Source organism: Seriola lalandi, unplaced genomic scaffold (genome assembly GCF_002814215.2).
Source record: "Seriola lalandi dorsalis isolate HSWRI2012SDOR001 ecotype SW California unplaced genomic scaffold, Sedor1 jcf7180002054559, whole genome shotgun sequence".
In the NCBI taxonomy this organism is placed as follows: Eukaryota; Metazoa; Chordata; class Actinopteri; order Carangiformes; family Carangidae; genus Seriola; species Seriola lalandi.
Genome location: NW_019525112.1, coordinates 1,359,485 through 1,378,217, shown reverse-complemented (window position 1 = coordinate 1,378,217; position 18,733 = coordinate 1,359,485). Strand labels below are relative to the sequence as shown.

Genomic DNA, 18,733 nt, shown 5'->3' with positions numbered 1-18,733 from the left:
TGCTGAATTGAATTGCACGTCTTCATTCAATGGGACAATAACACACGCAAAGCGTTAAGAGTTTAGGCAGCATTGGCTAATGAAGAACGAGCTCACAAACATCAACATATATTTGCACTAACACAAGTGGGACAATGAAATTAGTCAGTATCCCCCTAAGATGGCGTTTTTCATTACACAACATGAACGACTACAGAAGAATTGTTTGATATTTTTTCAGTAATCAGTGCTGTCTTGCGCGTTTGGTTTGCCCTCACGTCCTCCTACTGGTATCCGTACTTATGAAAATATGGCGACGGCACAAACAGACCGCGGTGTTCCTCTTAGTACGGTGAGCAGCTTTTACCCCTGATTGTAGCACGTTTGACTGTCTTACTGGTGTGAACAGTTGCAAATATTCTATGCAAATATTCTCCTACATATTCCACTAATGTGGGCGATACGGTTGCATACACTGTTTTGATATGTTGACTGCATGTACAGACTCCACGGTGCTCCGTGGTCGCAGTTTCTGTGTTTACTAACGAGTGAGAGTTGGCGATTGACGAACTAACGATAGATAAAATAAAATCTGTCACTATTGGTGGCAGCTCTGTAAAATCACTCTTAGTCACGGAGTAAAGCCGATATAAAAGGCTGAAGTTGACTTCCGGTTAGCTAGTTGTGTCTCTCTTGTAAACGTACTCAGTCTTATCGATAGGTTGAGCCCGCTACTTTGTCCCAATATATTTACGATATATACACGTAAGCTTCATATCGCTGTGCTATGCTGTTTGATCGCCGACCTAAAAACATCAGTCAAAGTGTGTCTTTGTACCACCTGAAATATTGTTGGGATAAAGCAAAACGATTTCCCAATTAGTTGAATTGTGTGTTTCCTTTTAGTTCCGTTGTTTATTATATTTATTATACAAAAGTGTCAGTAGCACACAGCTCTCTCTCTCTCCTCCTCTCTCTTCCTTAACAGTCTATATTACCTCAATTAAATGAATCTCCCTAATGCAATAAATAATGTAATAAAGCCACTTCAAATAAGGTTAAAGACACGTTGATTGGTTGATTTGAGTAGACTGATGTATGTAAATAATTTGCTCCTCTTGCAGCTCTGTCCCAAGTTTCTTCATACCAACTCCACCAGCCACACCGGGCCCTTTAGCGCCATAGCTGAGCTCATAGGTGAGTCATCATCCTAAGGTTTCATGTTCACGTGAAACCGGGTGTTTTACTTTTGTTTTTCTTTTACCACGTGCTATTGATGTCCCCAGTTGACCTGCTTGACTGAAACTCATGGATGACAAAATGATGATCCTATGCTTATGTGCTATACATTTTTGTGATCTAAACAAGCTATGTTTAAATGCATTCAAATGCAAATGGTACTCACCAGGACAGATTTATGTCAAATTGAAAAGAATGTGAAATGTAAAATATTAAGTATCTGTTCTATCTGTTGATGTTTTATCTGGTTCACTCACTCTTTGTCTGATGTCATTCAGATTTCTGTCAAATGAAACATGAATTCACATTTCTTTTCCACACAATTGTGTCTTGTTTAAATTTTTACTGAAGGGAGAAAATTTCTACGCATAAACTAGCCATTGCAAATTATTGTGTGACTTTATAAACCCAGTCGAACACATAATCAACCTGTTGATGTGACTTTAATATGCCCCCAAAAAATGTTTTATTTTTTCTTAAAGACAATGCCTACGATCCAGATGTCAGTGCCAAACAGTTCTGGATTGATAAGACTGTGGTCAAACAAGAACAGTGTCTCAGCTTTATGGATAATGGAAATGGACTGGACCATGAAGCTATGCACAAGATGCTCAGGTACAGACACTGCTGCTTGGTATTTCTGGAAAATAATTTGAAAATAGCTTTGAGAGTTCATGCACTTTTGCAACATTTTTGGAATTGGAAAAGTAATGATATCTTTGAAAACTCGCCATCATTTTTAATGTTTGACATTTGTTAATAATTTGTTATTCACTGTAGAGTATCATGGCTACTTCATAGTCACGTTATCACTTCCATTATTGTAGTGATAATGACCACTGTCTAAACTTTTTAAATAAAAATTATTAATAGGATTTGGAAAAACTCAAATTTTTGATGATGAATGTGATTTAACTATGATGCAGCTCGTATCGTTATTAAGGAATATTTGCATTTCTCTCCCTTAAGTTTTGGGTACAGTGATAAGACTGCTGTCAATGGTCAAGCACCAATAGGAATCTATGGCAACGGCTTCAAGTCTGGATCCATGCGTCTTGGGAAAGATGTCATCGTCTTTTCCAAGTCGAACAGCACTTCATGTGTGGGGATGCTCTCTCAGACCTACCTGAAAAAAATCGACGCTAAGCAAATAATTGTACCAATTGTCTGCTTTGAACCTACAAAAACAGGAAAGTATATCCTTTATCTGATGGATTAATTCACATATCATGCTCATGGATGAAATGTTATATCTTAATATCTTCTTGATTTATTGGCATTATTAAAATACTGCGCTCTACAAAACCCTGATCTGACACATTTTTAATTTTTGTCTGTTAATGTGAAAACAGCCTAGTTATAGTTATGCCTCTAGAGAAGCATATTATATCTCAGTCATATTTGTGTTTGTCCTAAGTTTCCATTTGAAGTTGTCCTTAACTTAAGCTTTTACTGTCTGTAAAAGAGGAGCACAAAACCTGTCTGCAGGACATCCTCCTACATTCCCCTTTCAAATCACAGGCGGAGCTTCTCACTGAGCTCGATGCCATTACCCCCCCCTGGTCCACAGGAAAGACTGGCACGCGGATCATAATCTGGAATCTCCGCAGGTCTGTCAATAGTCCACACCCACACACACACACACACACACACACATACACATGCCGATTTTTAGATGTATGTTTTATTTCAGAAGCTAAGGTGTAGTTAGCTTTAGAAGATAATTTACACTGTGTTGTGCTATGGCTCTAGTCAAAACCTCTGATTTGTACAGTGATGTACATTTATAGAGGCCCATTATGTTATGTTCTTAACAGGACATCTACAGATGCACTAGAGTTTGATTTTGCGAAGGACCAATATGATATTCGAATTCCATCCGATATCTACGAAGCAATGAGTGACACTACTCAACAGGTCACGTCATACATCCCTCAGAGTGTTTACTCACTGCGGGTAAGGAACAATATTGTCCTCAAAAGAATCATTATGACTAATATGCCTACGCAAGGCATCAATTTACCACACACATTCACTTGTTAACATATTATACACAAAAACACACAAAATGTATTTTTCTTTTCTTTTTGTGGTTTAATCAGTGAAGCTGAGCTCGTTGTTGTGAATGATGTAAATGCATCTTATTGTATATAATCTCTTGATTGTGTGTGTCCAAGTGAAAAAAATATCATAAAAATGAATCTCTTGACTCCCGGCTTTACCACTTTTCCTTTGTTTTTGTAAATAAATGAATAATTGTGTTTTTGATGGGTGTAGGCATATTCCAGTGTTCTGTACCTGAAGCCGCGGATGCAGATCATCATACGTGGTCAAAAAGTGAAATCGCAGCTCATTGCTAAGAGTCTGGCCTCCGTCAGAAAGGACCACTACAAGCCCATTTTCCTGGTATCCTTTCATCACAGGTTCTCTAGAGCTGTGCCTCCTTAGGTTTCTGATATGTGTTGAGCATATATAAATGTGTTGGGACAAATGGGTGTGTTCCCAAAGTGTTTACATGTATCTCGGCTCTTGGGTTTTCCTTAAAGATTATTTTAGACCAAACGCGTTCCTATCATTTTCGGGTATAACACCAAAAGCAAAGATCACTATGGCATTATGATGTATCACAAGAATCGGCTCATCAAAGCCTACGAACGTGTGGGCTGCCAGCTTAAGGTGAGTTTCTGCTGTGACCGTCAGTGTGTCTGTCGATATCACATTTTCAAGGGGTTCTAAATGTTATCATCTGGTGTTTGTCTCTTATGAATCTTTGCCTTCTACAGGCCAACTTCCAAGGGGTTGGGGTCATTGGGATAATAGAATGTGACTTTTTGGATCCTACCCACAACAAACAGAGCTTTAATGAGACAGATAAGTACAGGTAATAACAACAATTCTGCATTCAGTTTCTTATGTAATCTTGATCATATTCTTGGGGTTTATTTATTTGTTTATTAGAGGTGTAAATTGCCTAATTTTTGCTACAGGAAAACCATGAACAGTTTGGGGATCAAACTGGAGGAGTACTGGAAAGAAATCCGCTACAGGTGGAGCAAAGAAAATCCAAACAGCACCACACCAGTGGAAGATGCCATGTTAGTACCTTTGAACTGACCCACAATCTGTATTCCACATGCATATTTGTCTATCCATGCTAACTCCCCACATGCTCTGATACATGTCTCTGTCTGTGTCCTCAGGAAGCGACCAGATCAAAACTGGGTGCAGTGTGATGACTGTTTGCGCTGGCGTAAACTCCCCGATGGGATCGACTGCAGAAAGCTGCCAAATAAATGGTTCTGTCGGATGAACCCTGATCCTCAGTTCAGGTAACCAGAACTTTATAAGGGAAACCTCTGGCAGTAATCATAATCTGTATGAAATAAACAAATGTAACTGGAAAAGGATGTTCATGTTCATTTCAAGATTTAAGGATCAGCTTGACTCTGGAGTATTATTTCTAGAAAAAAATAAAATAAATGTAGCATCATTTAAGAGATCTCATCTGTTTGTAAAACTTTATTTTATGCATAGCTTTTTATAAATATATATATATTTTAGAGCTACTAACACACTAGTAAACATAAACAGATACAGAATATAAATTGTTGAATCACAATTATTACACAAACATGAATCCAACAGTGGAGAACTTGCTTTGTAGGTCTAGACTGAATTAAGCTATTGGGGACTGACTGAATTCCCTGCAATTTCTTTTGCAAATGATGCTACATTTAAGTATAGGATGGGTTTCAGAATACAAAAACCACATCAGGATATGAAACTAGATGTTATCTGGAATTGTGGCGTCGTTGTAATAGAGCTCAAATGGTGTGTCTCCTTCATCTTTAAGGCTCCAGTTTTCTGCTCTTGTTTAACTGTTCTACCTGAACTCCACCTGCTCGGCCACCATCATCTTCAAATCACTGCTTATACTGCTTTGCTGATGTTTTCCATCTCTCTCTAATTTGCTCTCCCAGGAGCTGCCAAGTAGAGGAGGAGCCCGAGGACTCTGACGATGAACGACCTTCATACTGCAAGACCTATAAACAACAGTGAGTCACAAATTTCCATTAAAACACACGGCCACACCTTTTGCCCAAAAATGTAATTCAATATTTAGACTCAATAATAATTGTATAATATATCAAGCTGCCAAAATTAGACCTCACGTGTCAACTCGCTCCTTGTTGTGGATCCTTACCTCTGTGATTTACATTTAACAGAGAGAAGGAGGATAAAAAACAGCAAAAGAAGAAAAAAGAAAAAGTAAGGACACATTGTCTGTTAAAAATCATCTGACATTTTTCCTCCCTGCTATTGTTAGTTCCTCCGTATGGAGCACCAGATTTCTGTTTGGATTAAACAGTTCTTTTACTCGTAGTATTGAATTCTGATTGAATGGAAGTGAAAACATCATTAATAGTGCTTTTGGGAATTTTTTCATCTAGGATGAGGAGGATCGAAGGCGTCAGGAAGAGCAGCGTCTGGCAAATCTTGCCAGGCAAAATGAGCTTCTTAAACGGAATCAGGAAGACCTGAAACGGCGGCTGCATCAAACAGTGCGCTTTCCATTTGACACTTAAGGGGCAGGGGGTGATGATGATAGAGTTGTTTCATTTTGATTTAGGATGAAGATTATGTTTCCAGTCTCATCATTTTAATTAATGCAGAAAGTGGATATGGTTTAAGAAAATGAACAAATGAAAATAATTTTAAAAAACGTATCTGTATCTCTGTTTTCTTTTTGTTGTTATTCTTGTTGGTAGACTGTCCACGTCAACTCTCCCGCCACTGTCCACTCCCCCACCACTCCCACTACCCCAAGGAGTAGGTTAAACACTGAGTCCCGACAAGGGGGTGCAGCAAGGGCTGAATCCTCTCCACTGAGGTCCTCCACCATTTCACAAGCTGGTGAGTAAAATTGCTATTTGTGCATGAGTGACAGTGAGAAATAACATTCTTGTATGTGTATGAAAATGTGTCCGTTTTCTTTCTCCGTAGCTTGCAGCCCCTCCAGTAGCAATGGTCTTCCAGTCATTTCTAATGTATGCTCTCTGGCAGCTGGCCCCGTGAGGTATGATTGTTGTGTTGTTTGTGACCTTGAATATATCAATTTCACTTAATATAAGAAGTATATGAACTGTGTGTTGTGTACGCTGCAGGGGGAAAAGAACACAGCCTGCTACCCCACAAAGAACGCCCAAAAGACTTCGAGTAAACGGCTTCCGCAGGCACGTCTCAGATGCACCCTCATCAGTGGATGTGAGCCCGCTTCGCTCCCCATCGCACCAACCAGTGCCTGTAGTTGATGGTGATGACGATGATACTGATGATGACATTGTCATCTTGGAGAATGCCAGTACGCCCAAGCCAAAAAAGCCAAGCTTTGATGTGACTAAAGTGAAGAAAGAGAAAGAACCAAGTGATGCTGCAATGGACGTCGCCACAGCAGGACCAAGCAATACAGGGTCAGCAGCTGTGGGAACCAGTCCATCCCCAGCACCTCCTCCAGAGATGACCAACACCACCACCCAAACGGAAGTACACAAAGTGAAGGAGGAAGAGGAGAGCCAAAATGAAGCAGAAGGGAGGGAGGATACAGAGCAGAGCACGTCTAACACGAATGGTAACAAACAGAGTTCACATGCGGACATTGGTGTCTGCGACGTCGAGCAAAGAGTAATTAAGCAGGAGAGCGAGGGAGACACTCAAAATGGCACATTGCAGAAGGGAATGAGACGTCATCTGGAAAGTGACGAAGCTGCAGGACCGTCCCGAGTAGATGCCTCTGATAGACAATACTCTCCACATCACCACCCAAGTATTACTGAGGTACAGGAACAGCAAGACCAGCTCCTGGAGCTCATGCAGGCGACAGCTCAGGAGAGAGACCAGTTTAAAGAGCAGGTCGACAAACTCACCTGTCAGCTGCAAGACATGCAAAGCAGACTGTCTCAGGTTAATGTAAAGAAGGAGTGCTCTCACCAGGCCAACCAGGTGGAGGAGACGGAGGAAACACAGGGGGGGAATGACTACAAAAGTCTGTTTGAGAAGGCCAAACAGAAGGTCGATGAATTGATTAAGGACAAAGATGCTTTACTGGCAGCTGCTGAGACCAAGCACTTTAATGGTCATGGTTTGGAAAACGACCTTGATGATATTGCGCTGCAAGTTGACTGTTTGATCCGGGAAGTGGATCAAAGAAACAAGGAGAACGATGAACTGCACTCACAGGTCAGTGTACCAACAAGTCTTTCAATGTACACGTTAGCATGTGTGTAGTGTTTTAAGACAAAAAGCTTGTTGTCATCATGTGATGCAAGTGTGGAATTTGGAGATTAGAAGACCATGTGATGCACTTGAGAGCTCGGAAAAGCTAGTAAAAGGGCTTTTTGTCACACATGCGTCTAAGTCTGCTTCAAACACTGTTTACAATTATGAATACTTGTGTACCCCACAATAATTCTCAAACAATATTTCCAAACAAGCCTAATGTCAGTGCACTCTGAGTTCGTATGTTTGTATATTATGTATAATTCATCATGTATCATCCATGTTGAATTTCATTATGTATCTTTTTCTTTCCTCTTGGGGTTCACTGTGTGCTACGCCATCAGTTGGACAGTCTGACAGAGGAAAAGGCGAACCTTGCAGCCCAGTGTGAAGAGCTCAGGTTGAGCCTGGAGCAGCAGAGGGAAGATGCGCAAGAAGGAGGCGCAGCTGCACAAGCAACATCTGACTCTTCTGTACAAACAGACCCAGAGGAGGCAGAGGGGACAGCAGCATCTGGCGCAGAGTCGAGCTCAGATACATTCAGAAGGTTAGATTTTTGGAAAATCACTGTCCTTACATGTTGTATGAATAATCACAGTGTCATCATGATGAAGTATCACTCTTACAAAGACCTTTATGGCAAAACAGCACAACAGCAATGTAAATCTGAGTTTCCCTCTCTGTTTTTCTCTCCCTTATTCTCAGTTTGATTGAGCTTCGACAGAACATTGGTCGCCTTCTTATCACCTACGTGCCTGCTCTGGACCTGGGCCAAGTGAATTATGAATGTAATGTAGTCGATGAGATCCTAGAACAGGTTCTCTCTACTATGGAGTATGTCGAAGCCGAGCGGCGGGGGGACGAAGCAAGAAATTAATTAAAAAATCGTCAACACTTGAACAGAAGTATTGCACTATACCTGTAAATATTTAATGTAAACTCATAAGAGTAGGGAAATTAGGTCATATTTATTAGAGGGTATGTACATGACAGGTTTTTATATTGATGTACAGTAAATACAAAATGCTTTGAGTTGCATAGTTTTATGTTAAGTTTTTGGGTAAAAAAAAAATTAATCAGCGAAATATGAGATCTCATTGATCTATCCATTGTAGTATAGTAAAGTTACTATATTTCCTTGTGTTAATGTCCTAACAAAATGAAAAAAATCAGTTGTTTTGAAAGGATCATGGCTTTGCATCTGATTCTGTTGCACAATGAAAGCTGATTGATTTCTCTTAGGTTTCTATTAAATCATGTTTTGTATATATTCTTTGTCAGATATGTTTTTGTATTCCCTGTCTTTGCTCTGTGATAAAATGCTCTGTGGCACAGTAGCTCTGGTATCCTTGTCAACATTTCTGAATACATAAGATAGGGCTGGCAATGAGCCCTTCAGTATGTTTCTGAGTGATACAAACTGAAACATAACTGAAAGAGTTATCACAAACTTCCCACTAAGTCCTTGAACAGGGTGTGCTTGCTTGAGTAATGTCTAATAGGCTCTGAATCTGTATGGTTTCCATGCAGGCAAATAGTTCTTCCTCTCAGGGCTGAAAGGATGGTGAGCAGTCTTTGCTGTGACCATGCAGCTCTTCACGCTACATCTACACCCAACTGCTGAATCGGTTTTTTTCTTTGTCAAGACCAGTTTTTAGAATGTACTTCACATCGATTGCAGCATCTAGTTTTAACCATGATCAGTCTTAGCGATGCAGGTTCATCTGAATATCAACGTTTCTGTGGCAACTTGCCAAGCAGCTTGTTTCTAGGATACATTGTTAATCTCTGCTGTGTTGCTACTTGTATTATTTCTGATTTGGTCTAAATTATGAACGATCAGAGAAAAGAGAGGGAACTCTTATTCACTGAGATGAGAAATGTCACAGAGCTGTACAGTTTGAGCAGGAACACACTGACTGTTATTCTGTTTGTGAAATTGTACCAAAAGGTGTGATTTCACTGCTTTTTTAACATCCACACCACATTAGACCAGGGCTGTGTTCTAGATCGGTCTAGACCGGAAAAGAAAGGTTTCACAAATAAGAAACTGTGTTGCTGGAGACTAACTGGTAATTAGGTACAGGTTCAATAACTAAAAATGGTATATATGTGGTGGTTATTGATCCAGACCTGGTCCGGCCTATTGTCTGGATTTGATTTTTTTTTGTTGGCTTTCATGAATAAATGTTAAAATCAAATTATTTAAAACTTGCACTTGAACAATCTGCTGGCTCCTTGGTACCATCTCTAACACAGAGGATAGGTAGAGAAGTCAGCTACTACATGGTATTTTTTTGTGTTTCAGTCCTTGCCTGTAAAAAAAAAAAAAAAAAAGGGGTTATTACATAGCTACCAATAGGATATACTTCATACAAGAACAATGAAAAGCTCTCCAATACTTCTACATCTTGTCAAAAACTGATCAGTGAAGCTTCCAGGCCTCTAACCCCAATAGCTTAGTTTAATAGAGCTTAATAGTTCATTTTTTCGCTAGCACCTATAAACCTCTCTAAAAAGGAAAACTGCGAGAAATGTGCTTTAAGTCTTTAATACAGAATAATAGAAAACATACTGAAGTGTTTTAATGCTTAAGAAACCTTTTGGGACCATTCAACACAGAGCTGATCCTTGTCTGTTGTACAGCTTCAGGATTTCAGGCGCACCGCCCTTTCCGCATGTTTGTCCAATCACTGCAGCCCAGTCAACCGGAAGTTTTGAACGAACAGTACGCGGGAAATAACTTAAGTCTTCAACTGGAGTGGACAACAGAGGAGGTAAAACACTAAAAGACTTACTTTGAGATAACTTCAGTCCAAAGAATAAACAGACAGAACTCGTGTGTATTCGTAACTAACATACTTTTCAGCTAACAGTAATGTATGTATTTACTTGTGCGTAGCGTTAGCCCCAAATCATCCAACAAACTCACTTAAACCCGCTAGGTTTGTTGCTAACTGCGTTAGCTCGGCGTAGCTTTCGTTTCCAGTGAGTGTTTGGGTAGTTTAGCTGTTTAAATCAATGTATTATCATACGCTGTACGTAATACAGCCTCTACATTTGCTAGCATGTAAAAATAACCAACTGTCTTTCCAGTTTCAGTGCATTTAAAACTGTAACGTACAAAATAACGTACCTGTTTTTTCCCTCCTGACTTCGGTGTTGGATATACAGAAATGAAGGTGGTAACGTGTGAGATTGCATGGCACAACAAGGAGCCAGTCTACAGTCTGGACTTTCAGCACAGCTCTGATGGACGCATTCATCGACTGGCCACGGCTGGAGTGGACACCACCGTCAGGGTGAGTGGAAAGAGAGGAATGAATGATGCATCTTTTTGCGGGCAGAGGTGGACAAAGTACACAACTGCAATACTTGAGTAAAAGTACAGATACTCCTGGTCAAATATGACTCCAATATAAGTGAAAGTTGTTCAGTCAAATGTTTTACTTGAGTTAAAATATTGGAGGACTTGATTTTAAAAATACTTATGTATTCAAAAGTACATTTTCTATGGTAACATATTTTGTTGTCTTGTTCCACAGGGCATCTACAGAACCTAATGACTTTGAAACAACCTACTGAATGAACTGACTTACTCGTAGAACCTGTGGAATATGATACAAAGTAGAAAAATGGGTTTAAAACTCAACTAAAGGAGCTATTGTAATTTTCATATTTACTTTTTTAGGCAGTGATGGAGTTTGGTCGTAGTAAACACAGCAAATATGTAAAAATGTTGTCAAACCCACTTATAGAGAGTGTTTAATGACCTTTGTTGCCCTGATGTTGATGCAGCTGTGGAGGGTAGACGTGGGTGCAGATGGAAAGGCAGTGGTGGATTTTCTGTCTAATCTGGCTAGACACACCAAGGCTGTCAATGTCGTGCGCTTTAGCCCTAATGGAGAGCTGCTTGCCTCAGGAGGAGATGGTATGTCTCGCATATTACACAGATGCTAAGTAAAATTTTAAGGGTTACTACTTACTAGGATGTTATTATCAAAACAGAACAGGTACCTTTTAGTAATCATTTGGCTTTTATTTGATACAGATGCAGCGATTCTGCTGTGGAAGCTCAATGACTCGAAGGAGCCTGAGCAAGCACCTGTGTTTCAGGAGGATGAAGATGCTCAGCTCAACAAGGAGAGCTGGTCTGTGGTCAAGACACTTAGGTATGCAGCTCTGATCCCATCAAGTTAGAGAGTTTTCATGACAATTTCTACCTCCTTTCCTTTGATTCTAAAGACTCTCAGGCTGTGTTCAGACTGACAATAGATCAGAATCCAAACACACAGCCTCCTCATTCATTTTGATGTGACCACATTGATGGCACAGTGTAAGGTCCCATCTAAACAGCTATACCTGGCTCAGCCTTTGCTGTAATGGAATGAAATGTTGGCTGGCAGTACACCGCACAGGCCAATCAATAAGGCAAGTGCACATTGCTGGTGGGTTCATTTGTAAGAAAACAGGGTAATACTGCAGTTCACCGCACAGTTGTCCAAACAGGATCAAATCCTCCCATCACAATGATATTTCACAGTTCCCTGTAATATTATAAATAACTGTTTATATTATATTGTTACACTGGTGTCTGCCCCGCCCAAATTTGATTTTCAGTTTGCATTTGAACTGATAATTTGTCATATGGTATATGTCAGTTTTAGACTTGGAAGAGAACCATTACTTTGTCATGAATGATACTGTATGCTGTTAGTTTAGTTTTTTACTTGAACACGTATCCAACAGCATAAAACCAGATAATAAAAATAAGACAGATGTGACAGAAGAGGGAAAGACACCAGAGGCTTATACTTATTATTCTATAGCTATACTAATTATGCTACTTTATATTAATCTGCATATGGAACTCTACTTGTTCTGTGTGTCTTGCAGTTTGCTATCCGATGTGTTTTTACAGCTGCATGTGGTTTGTACTACTGTAAATGTGGTTGATAAATCATTTTATGATTTTCCCCTTGTAATTGTATAAAAATGCTCCAGCTCAGTAGAAAAATTAGAATGCCTAATCTGAGACAGAGTTTAAGTACAACCATTGCTTTGCTTTTCAAAATTTGTAGTAATAGTATGGTTATACAAAGAGATTTCTTATTTGATCTGTCTTCAGGGGACACATAGAAGATGTGTATGACATCTCCTGGACACGGGATGGAAACTTCATGGTGTCTGGGTCTGTCGACAATACTGCTATTATGTGGGACATCAACAAAGGTTTGCTTGTGGTCATAGATACAAACTGTGTGTGTGTGTGTGTGTGTTTTGCATAGATTTGTTTTGTTTCATCTGTTTGGTTAAGCACTTCAAAGCATGCTTCATAGCATATTGTAAAACGTGAGGATATGTCTTATTTTTGTTTTGTATTTATTATGTTGGTTGCAACTGTTTTTGTGTTGTAGGACAGAAGTTGTGTATCTTGAATGACCATAAGAGCTACGTGCAGGGGGTGACCTGGGATCCTCTGGGGCAATATGTTGCCACTCTCAGCTGTGACAGGTACAACAACACACTCTTCCTGTTTCAGTAATGTCATTCATTACATGGTTGTATATGATGTTGCTTAGCCAGTCACTGACACTGGAGTTTCAGCAACTCGATGCTCAAGATGTTTTTGTTTTTCCTTCCCTTCAGGGTAATGCGTGTGTACAGCACTCACACCAAGAAGAAGGCTTTCTGTATCAGTAAAATGAGCTCTCTACCACTGGCAGAGGGAGAGGTCAGTATAAATTTGCTTTTGATCATGCTCAAATGAGTGAGATGAAACTAATATATTCAATGTAACACCTTTATTTCAATGGATGTTTTTTGTTGTTGTCAGAATTAAACATATTTCTCTGCAGTGAAATCAGAGTCTCAAAATCCCTCAGCTGACCTACATGTACACCAAAGTCTAATATATTTATTCTTACGTTTTGCATGTACCCTTTTGTGATTCTTCTCCATGAGCTCAACTCTCCATTCTCACTCATGCTTCTGCGTTGACCACCTGTTGACTAAAAATTTTTTATAATGCTCCCTATATTTGGTCTTAAAATTATGAGTTTGAACTCCCTAATATCTTCTGAGAAGTCCTGCTCTGCTGCCAAATCAGTGAGACATGTTATATACGTGCCCTCAGCCTCACACTTCTCTGTATCTTTGCAGGTCAAGCAGTATAGAATCTTCCACGATGACAGTATGAGGTCGTTCTTCCGACGTCTTTCATTCACACCGGATGGGTCTTTCCTGCTCGCCCCAGGTACATAAAGAGCATTGTGGCATTTACCTGACATTTATCTGGTGAAACTTAGTGTTGTAATATTCCTCTTCTGTTGTCACCTTTTTTAACCTTAGCTGGATGTGTGGAGATTGGAGAAAATGTCATAAATACCACCTACATCTTTTCCAGGAAGGGCCTCAAGAGGTAACTTTTCTGTGCTATTCAGAGTCAATGTTGGCTACATTAATGCTGGTAATTCATGTACAAATATCTGTCTTTTTTAGGCCTATCGCCCACTTGCCATGTCCAACTAAAGCCACGCTGGCTGTGCGTTGCTGCCCTGTCTACTTTGAATTGAGAACCAAGAAAGGAGAAGGCAAGGACATACATCTCACTGGTTAACAGACAAAACTAATAAAGTCATTTTGGATTGTCCGTACTCGTTATCTCCTCTTTTCTTGTACGTTTTCTTCATTCTGCTACATTTCTGTTCCACAGATGGCTCCGTCCAGGCTCTTCCCAACGTATTCCAGTTGCCGTACCGTATGGTGTTTGCAGTGGCATCAGAGGACTCCATCTTCTTGTATGACACTCAGCAGACCCTTCCTTTCGGCCTGGTGTCAAACATTCACTACCACACACTCAGTGATCTTACATGGTAAGCTAAGACTTTCCTCTATTGGCTTCATTTGTAGTTGAGCTCTTGCATAGCTTAACACCTCTTTTGAATAACCTAGGCCTATTTGCAACAAAATAAATTTTACCTGCATTTGTTGTGCATAATGCCCATTCAGTTGAAGGTTTACATTCTTACTAATGTCAGAAGAATGTGTGTCTCATTCATGTACAGTTCCACTGACGTGTTTCTATAATATCCTGTTTAGGTCTCGTGATGGTTCCTTCCTGGCGGTGTCCTCCACAGACGGTTACTGTTCCTTCCTGTCCTTCTCTCCTGGAGAGCTGGGCACTCCACTGAAAGAGCCCCCCACATTGGAGAACTTTGTCCCAAACAGTGGTGTTGAGAAAAAGGGCAAGAAATCATCAGCGGGCAGGACATCGTCCCCTGTGTCCCAGCCATCAAGCTCAGCCCCGACTCTCACATCCCAAACCAGCCTCGGCAAAGATGCCCCCTCTGTCACCCCCCCAGAGGAGAAGAAGAACACCCCCACTGCCAAGTCTAAATCTCAGCCCCGTAGGATCACCCTCAACACCCTAGAGGGTTGGGGGAAGCCCACTTCCACCAAAACCACCGCTCCTTCAGCACCTCAGACCCCAACATGTGGAAGCACAAGCGCTCCATCAACTCCCCAACCAAAGATTGCCCCCCTCACCCCAACCAGCTCCTCCAAATCCCAGCTACGCATCACCCCCCTCACTCCCTCCACCCCTAAAGTCCTCAACAGTGCTAATACTGCTGGGCCCGCTACTCCTAAGGGGACAACCACCCCTAAGGGGCCTACCCCAAGGTAAATATAACAGGGGGCTGTCATGTTTGATTCTGTCAGAGTGAGTGAAAGGCAACCAGGGAATTGACTTCTTACTAAACCACTGAAACTTATGAACACAGGTACATTTTTATTATTTAAATGTATGTTTTTCTTGTCATATGAGGGTAAGTGTGTGTGTTTTGCAGCTGCAGCTCATGATTATCACGTTATTGATTTAATCATTGAACCTACAATTTTCAGCAAATGGTGGAAAATACCCACCACAATTTCCTAGATCCCCCTGGTAGCATCATCAAACTGCTTGTTTTTTCAAAACGCAAAAATATTTCATTTACAATTATTGAGAAAAATCACAAATCCTCATGCTTGAGACATTAGAATCTGTGTGTGTGTGTGTGTGTAGTTTGTGGATGTATTTTTCAACCCTGTGGATGTTTTTAAAGTGGTCCACACTGCAAAAATCATTCTTGTGATTTCATGCGATCACAGGCTGTGTTTGAAACATGATATTTATTTACATTAAGTGGGAAAACATGTATTAATACAGCACAGTTTAAAGCTAAGGTTACAAAATGCTCTTACCCCAGAGGGAGTCAAAGGTTTGGCCAGGACAGCAAAAGCTTGGTCACCATGAGTCTTTAACTCACTGATATCCGGTAACACCTCAAACATAATTAAAAGAATTTAAACTTCAATCCTGAATTGAAGGTTGAAAAGTTGAAATATCTTTATTATCCTCGAGATGCAAGTTGTCGTGCAGCCAGCAGGAGCCAAACAGATCACAAACAACAAGACAAGAAGCCCATATAGTGAAGCCAGCCCCGAAACGATATGGGAATGCTGTGAAGTTTCACTTGGTAATCATGCAGCAGATTTCTGTCATTTCTGTTGCAGTGAGATTATCCTAAACGTTATAAATCACCAATGGTATTGAAAGTTCTATTTAGATGTCCTGTAGATGAAGAATGCAGGTACTGCCTCATAGACGACTGCGTATGGTAATTTATGGAAAATACTTGAACTTTTCAAATGAGTTTTGACTTCAGACTGAGGAACTAACTACACATCCACCACCCAAATGATTTATAAAAAAAAAAAAACTAAGCTGATTGTCTCTACAGATGCAGCTCAGAGAAATAAGTACTAAGAGCAAGAAAGCACTGTGCGCTTTAAAATGTGTAAAATATTGGGGGGATTTTAAACATTCATCTAAAAAATGCAGTAGAAATATAAGTGGCTGTGATCGGATTGTGGTGTTTTCGTTTGGTGTGGTGGTCTGGTGTGCTGAATACTAACAGTTGGAACAAAGCCCTGTCTGGTCTGAGGGATTCGTTTGACCCCCCACTGACTATAAAATAATAATCTCTCTGCCAGACTCTTGGTAGAACAATGGCAGGTCAGCACGTGCATTTGTATTCGCCCTTGTATCTTCTAAGTTGGAGCGTTCTCCTTGACTAGGCTTGACTACTTTTACTAGTAGGCAGCGACTGAATCAGAAGAACAAAAAAGAGGATGAATGCAGTGGAACAGCGATTAGCTTTGTTCACCATAGAAGAGAACATTTTATTCTAAGAATTTTTTGTTTGTTTGTTTTTCCATTGTTCTCTTTAACAGTCATTACTTTTCTGTTTGTTTTCAGGAGAGTATCTTTGACTCCCGTTGCATCCAGATCTGCAGCTGCTGGTTCGCTCTTCAGGACTCCGTCCTCCACTGAAAAGGCCAAACATGGTTAGTGAGGGCAGCTTTGATGTTGTAAATATCACAAGAGAAGTTTGATTTAAAAGCACATTTGATACAGATGGAAAAATCATCCATCCTTGTTGACAGAGTGCTTTCTATTGTGATCAGGGATGCATCGATCCAGCTTTATCTCTCCTGGTATTTATTTGGATGCATCATCACTGGGTATCTGACAATACAGATTATCACTGAGATAACGGTGCTCTCTTTTTCCAAACTTTAAAACCTATTTACCTCACAGCGTGGAACTCACTTGGATTGTTGTTATGTGAGTAAACATGAGGCCAGGGATTGCTGTGGAACTAAAAAATGAGTCAGTGGCCCACCAGGAGTGAATGAAACTGATAGTAGAAACAATGAAAATTTTTTTATGATATCGACTGTGTATCAGTCTCGACGTGTCCCAATCCATTTTATCAGATCATAATTGGTCCAATACGGATGCTGCAGATCAGATCTGTGCATCCCTAGTTGTCATCAGTGTGCATTCACAGAACTTCAACATCCAACACTTAAATGATGTCTGCTGTATGTGTACTTTCTATAGCCCAGCCATATCGCCAGAATGCAGTGCGACGGGGCAAGAAACACAACACAATAAAAAAAATTTTTAAAAAGTTTGCTTTTGTTTTCTTTTTGAAATACATTTGGATTACAAGTTGGTTTGTTTGAGGCCTGTATATTGTCTGATTGCTCACTTTTGTGCAGTCACTAAATGAAGAATGACCAAAACTGTCAAAATAAGACCCAATAGTTGTAATAAAGTGGAATTAGTCTGTAAATGTAATGAAACAAACAACTTGACATTAAAAAATTTGGAATACCACGGTGCCCTGTCTTTACCTTTTTAATCAAATAGCTTGTATGGTAACCAGTCAGTGAGTTTCTCTCTGCATATTGACTTTATTTGCTTGATTGTACTGTGTAGTCCTGTGTAGCCCTTCTGTCACTGAGCTTTTCACTTGTGTTTCTCCAGAACGTCCTTCTCCTCCCACTGATCCAGTGTGCCAGCCTCCAGAATCAAAACGGCCCAAGACCAGTGATCCCCCTGCAAAGACCGGTGTCAGCCAGGACTAGTGTTTACTCAGAACAGTGTGGTGCTACATCAGAAAACAGAGAAGCTTCAGGACAAAACCACTGAGGCTCCCAATGGATTTAATTCCAGAGGGCATAGCCGTGTGTTTGGCTTTGATACGTCTGTGCTTGATTTAACTAGATGAAGCTTGAACCTCACGTCATGTATTCTGTTATAAAACAAACAAACTGCATTGCAGTAGGTGCCCTGGAGATAATTCTTTTTTTAGTCATGTGGGTTTTATATTATATATATCAACTGTATTATAATTTGATGTGTTTGACATTTAGGTGCTGTTATAAAAAGGAAAATTGTCTTACTTCTTATTAAGAACATGTTATTGTGAAACAAACCTGAAGAAGAAGAAAAAGAAAACATGCCCTTTGAAGATTAGTGCTTTGTGTTTAATGTGTGTGATGCCTGCGTGTAAAGCATCTAAGCGTCATTTTCTTACTGTCTAATAAAGGACGATTCATATACAGTGCATGTTAAAGTGGTTTGTGTTGAATAACTGGGATGATTCATGCTTTCTTAATAACAAGCAGCTGAAGGTTACGTAAAGCATTCATTTCAATTAGGACAATGATCATTCACAGGCTGATACAAACTCTCATTTCCTCTTTACAGTTATAGTGAGGACCCTGCTGAAATAGCATTTATGCTGCTATGTTTGCTGAGTAGATGTGCTGTCTGGACAGCCATTTGTCATGATGTATTATTTGGATTTTTCATATTGATTTATTCAGGCAGCCCTTTATA

The 18,733-nt window shown here is 40.1% G+C and overlaps 2 protein-coding genes across 3 annotated transcripts; both read left to right on the top strand.

The window, feature by feature from the left end:
• The first annotated feature begins 210 nt into the window (after positions 1 to 210).
• morc3a (MORC family CW-type zinc finger 3a) lies at positions 211 to 8,831 on the top strand. Of its 2 annotated transcripts, XM_023415979.2 has the most exons (19): positions 212 to 331; positions 1,104 to 1,176; positions 1,701 to 1,833; positions 2,188 to 2,414; positions 2,672 to 2,828; positions 3,036 to 3,174; positions 3,496 to 3,624; positions 3,775 to 3,894; positions 4,002 to 4,099; positions 4,206 to 4,313; positions 4,419 to 4,547; positions 5,199 to 5,273; positions 5,445 to 5,487; positions 5,670 to 5,780; positions 5,988 to 6,132; positions 6,223 to 6,295; positions 6,384 to 7,455; positions 7,839 to 8,041; positions 8,200 to 8,831. In XM_023415979.2, the coding sequence occupies exons 1-19, from the start codon at positions 290 to 292 to the stop codon at positions 8,369 to 8,371; spliced, it is 3,249 nt and encodes a 1,082-aa protein (XP_023271747.1). In that variant the 5' UTR covers positions 212 to 289; the 3' UTR covers positions 8,372 to 8,831. The 2 variants fall into 2 exon arrangements, with proteins under 2 accessions (XP_087032629.1, XP_023271747.1); XM_087176503.1 differs by lacking the exon at positions 5,670 to 5,780 and having other exon boundaries at positions 211 to 331.
• Positions 8,832 to 10,192: 1,361 nt separating this feature from the next.
• On the top strand, positions 10,193 to 18,458 carry chaf1b (chromatin assembly factor 1, subunit B). The gene is made up of 14 exons (XM_023415816.1): positions 10,193 to 10,271; positions 10,669 to 10,796; positions 11,293 to 11,425; positions 11,546 to 11,666; positions 12,623 to 12,726; positions 12,912 to 13,008; positions 13,144 to 13,228; positions 13,657 to 13,750; positions 13,846 to 13,915; positions 13,996 to 14,087; positions 14,210 to 14,369; positions 14,596 to 15,177; positions 16,799 to 16,887; positions 17,876 to 18,458. Exons 2-14 carry the CDS (start codon positions 10,671 to 10,673, stop codon positions 17,974 to 17,976), a joined length of 1,854 nt encoding a protein of 617 aa, XP_023271584.1. The 5' UTR covers positions 10,193 to 10,271; positions 10,669 to 10,670; the 3' UTR covers positions 17,977 to 18,458.
• The last annotated feature ends 275 nt before the right edge of the window (positions 18,459 to 18,733 follow it).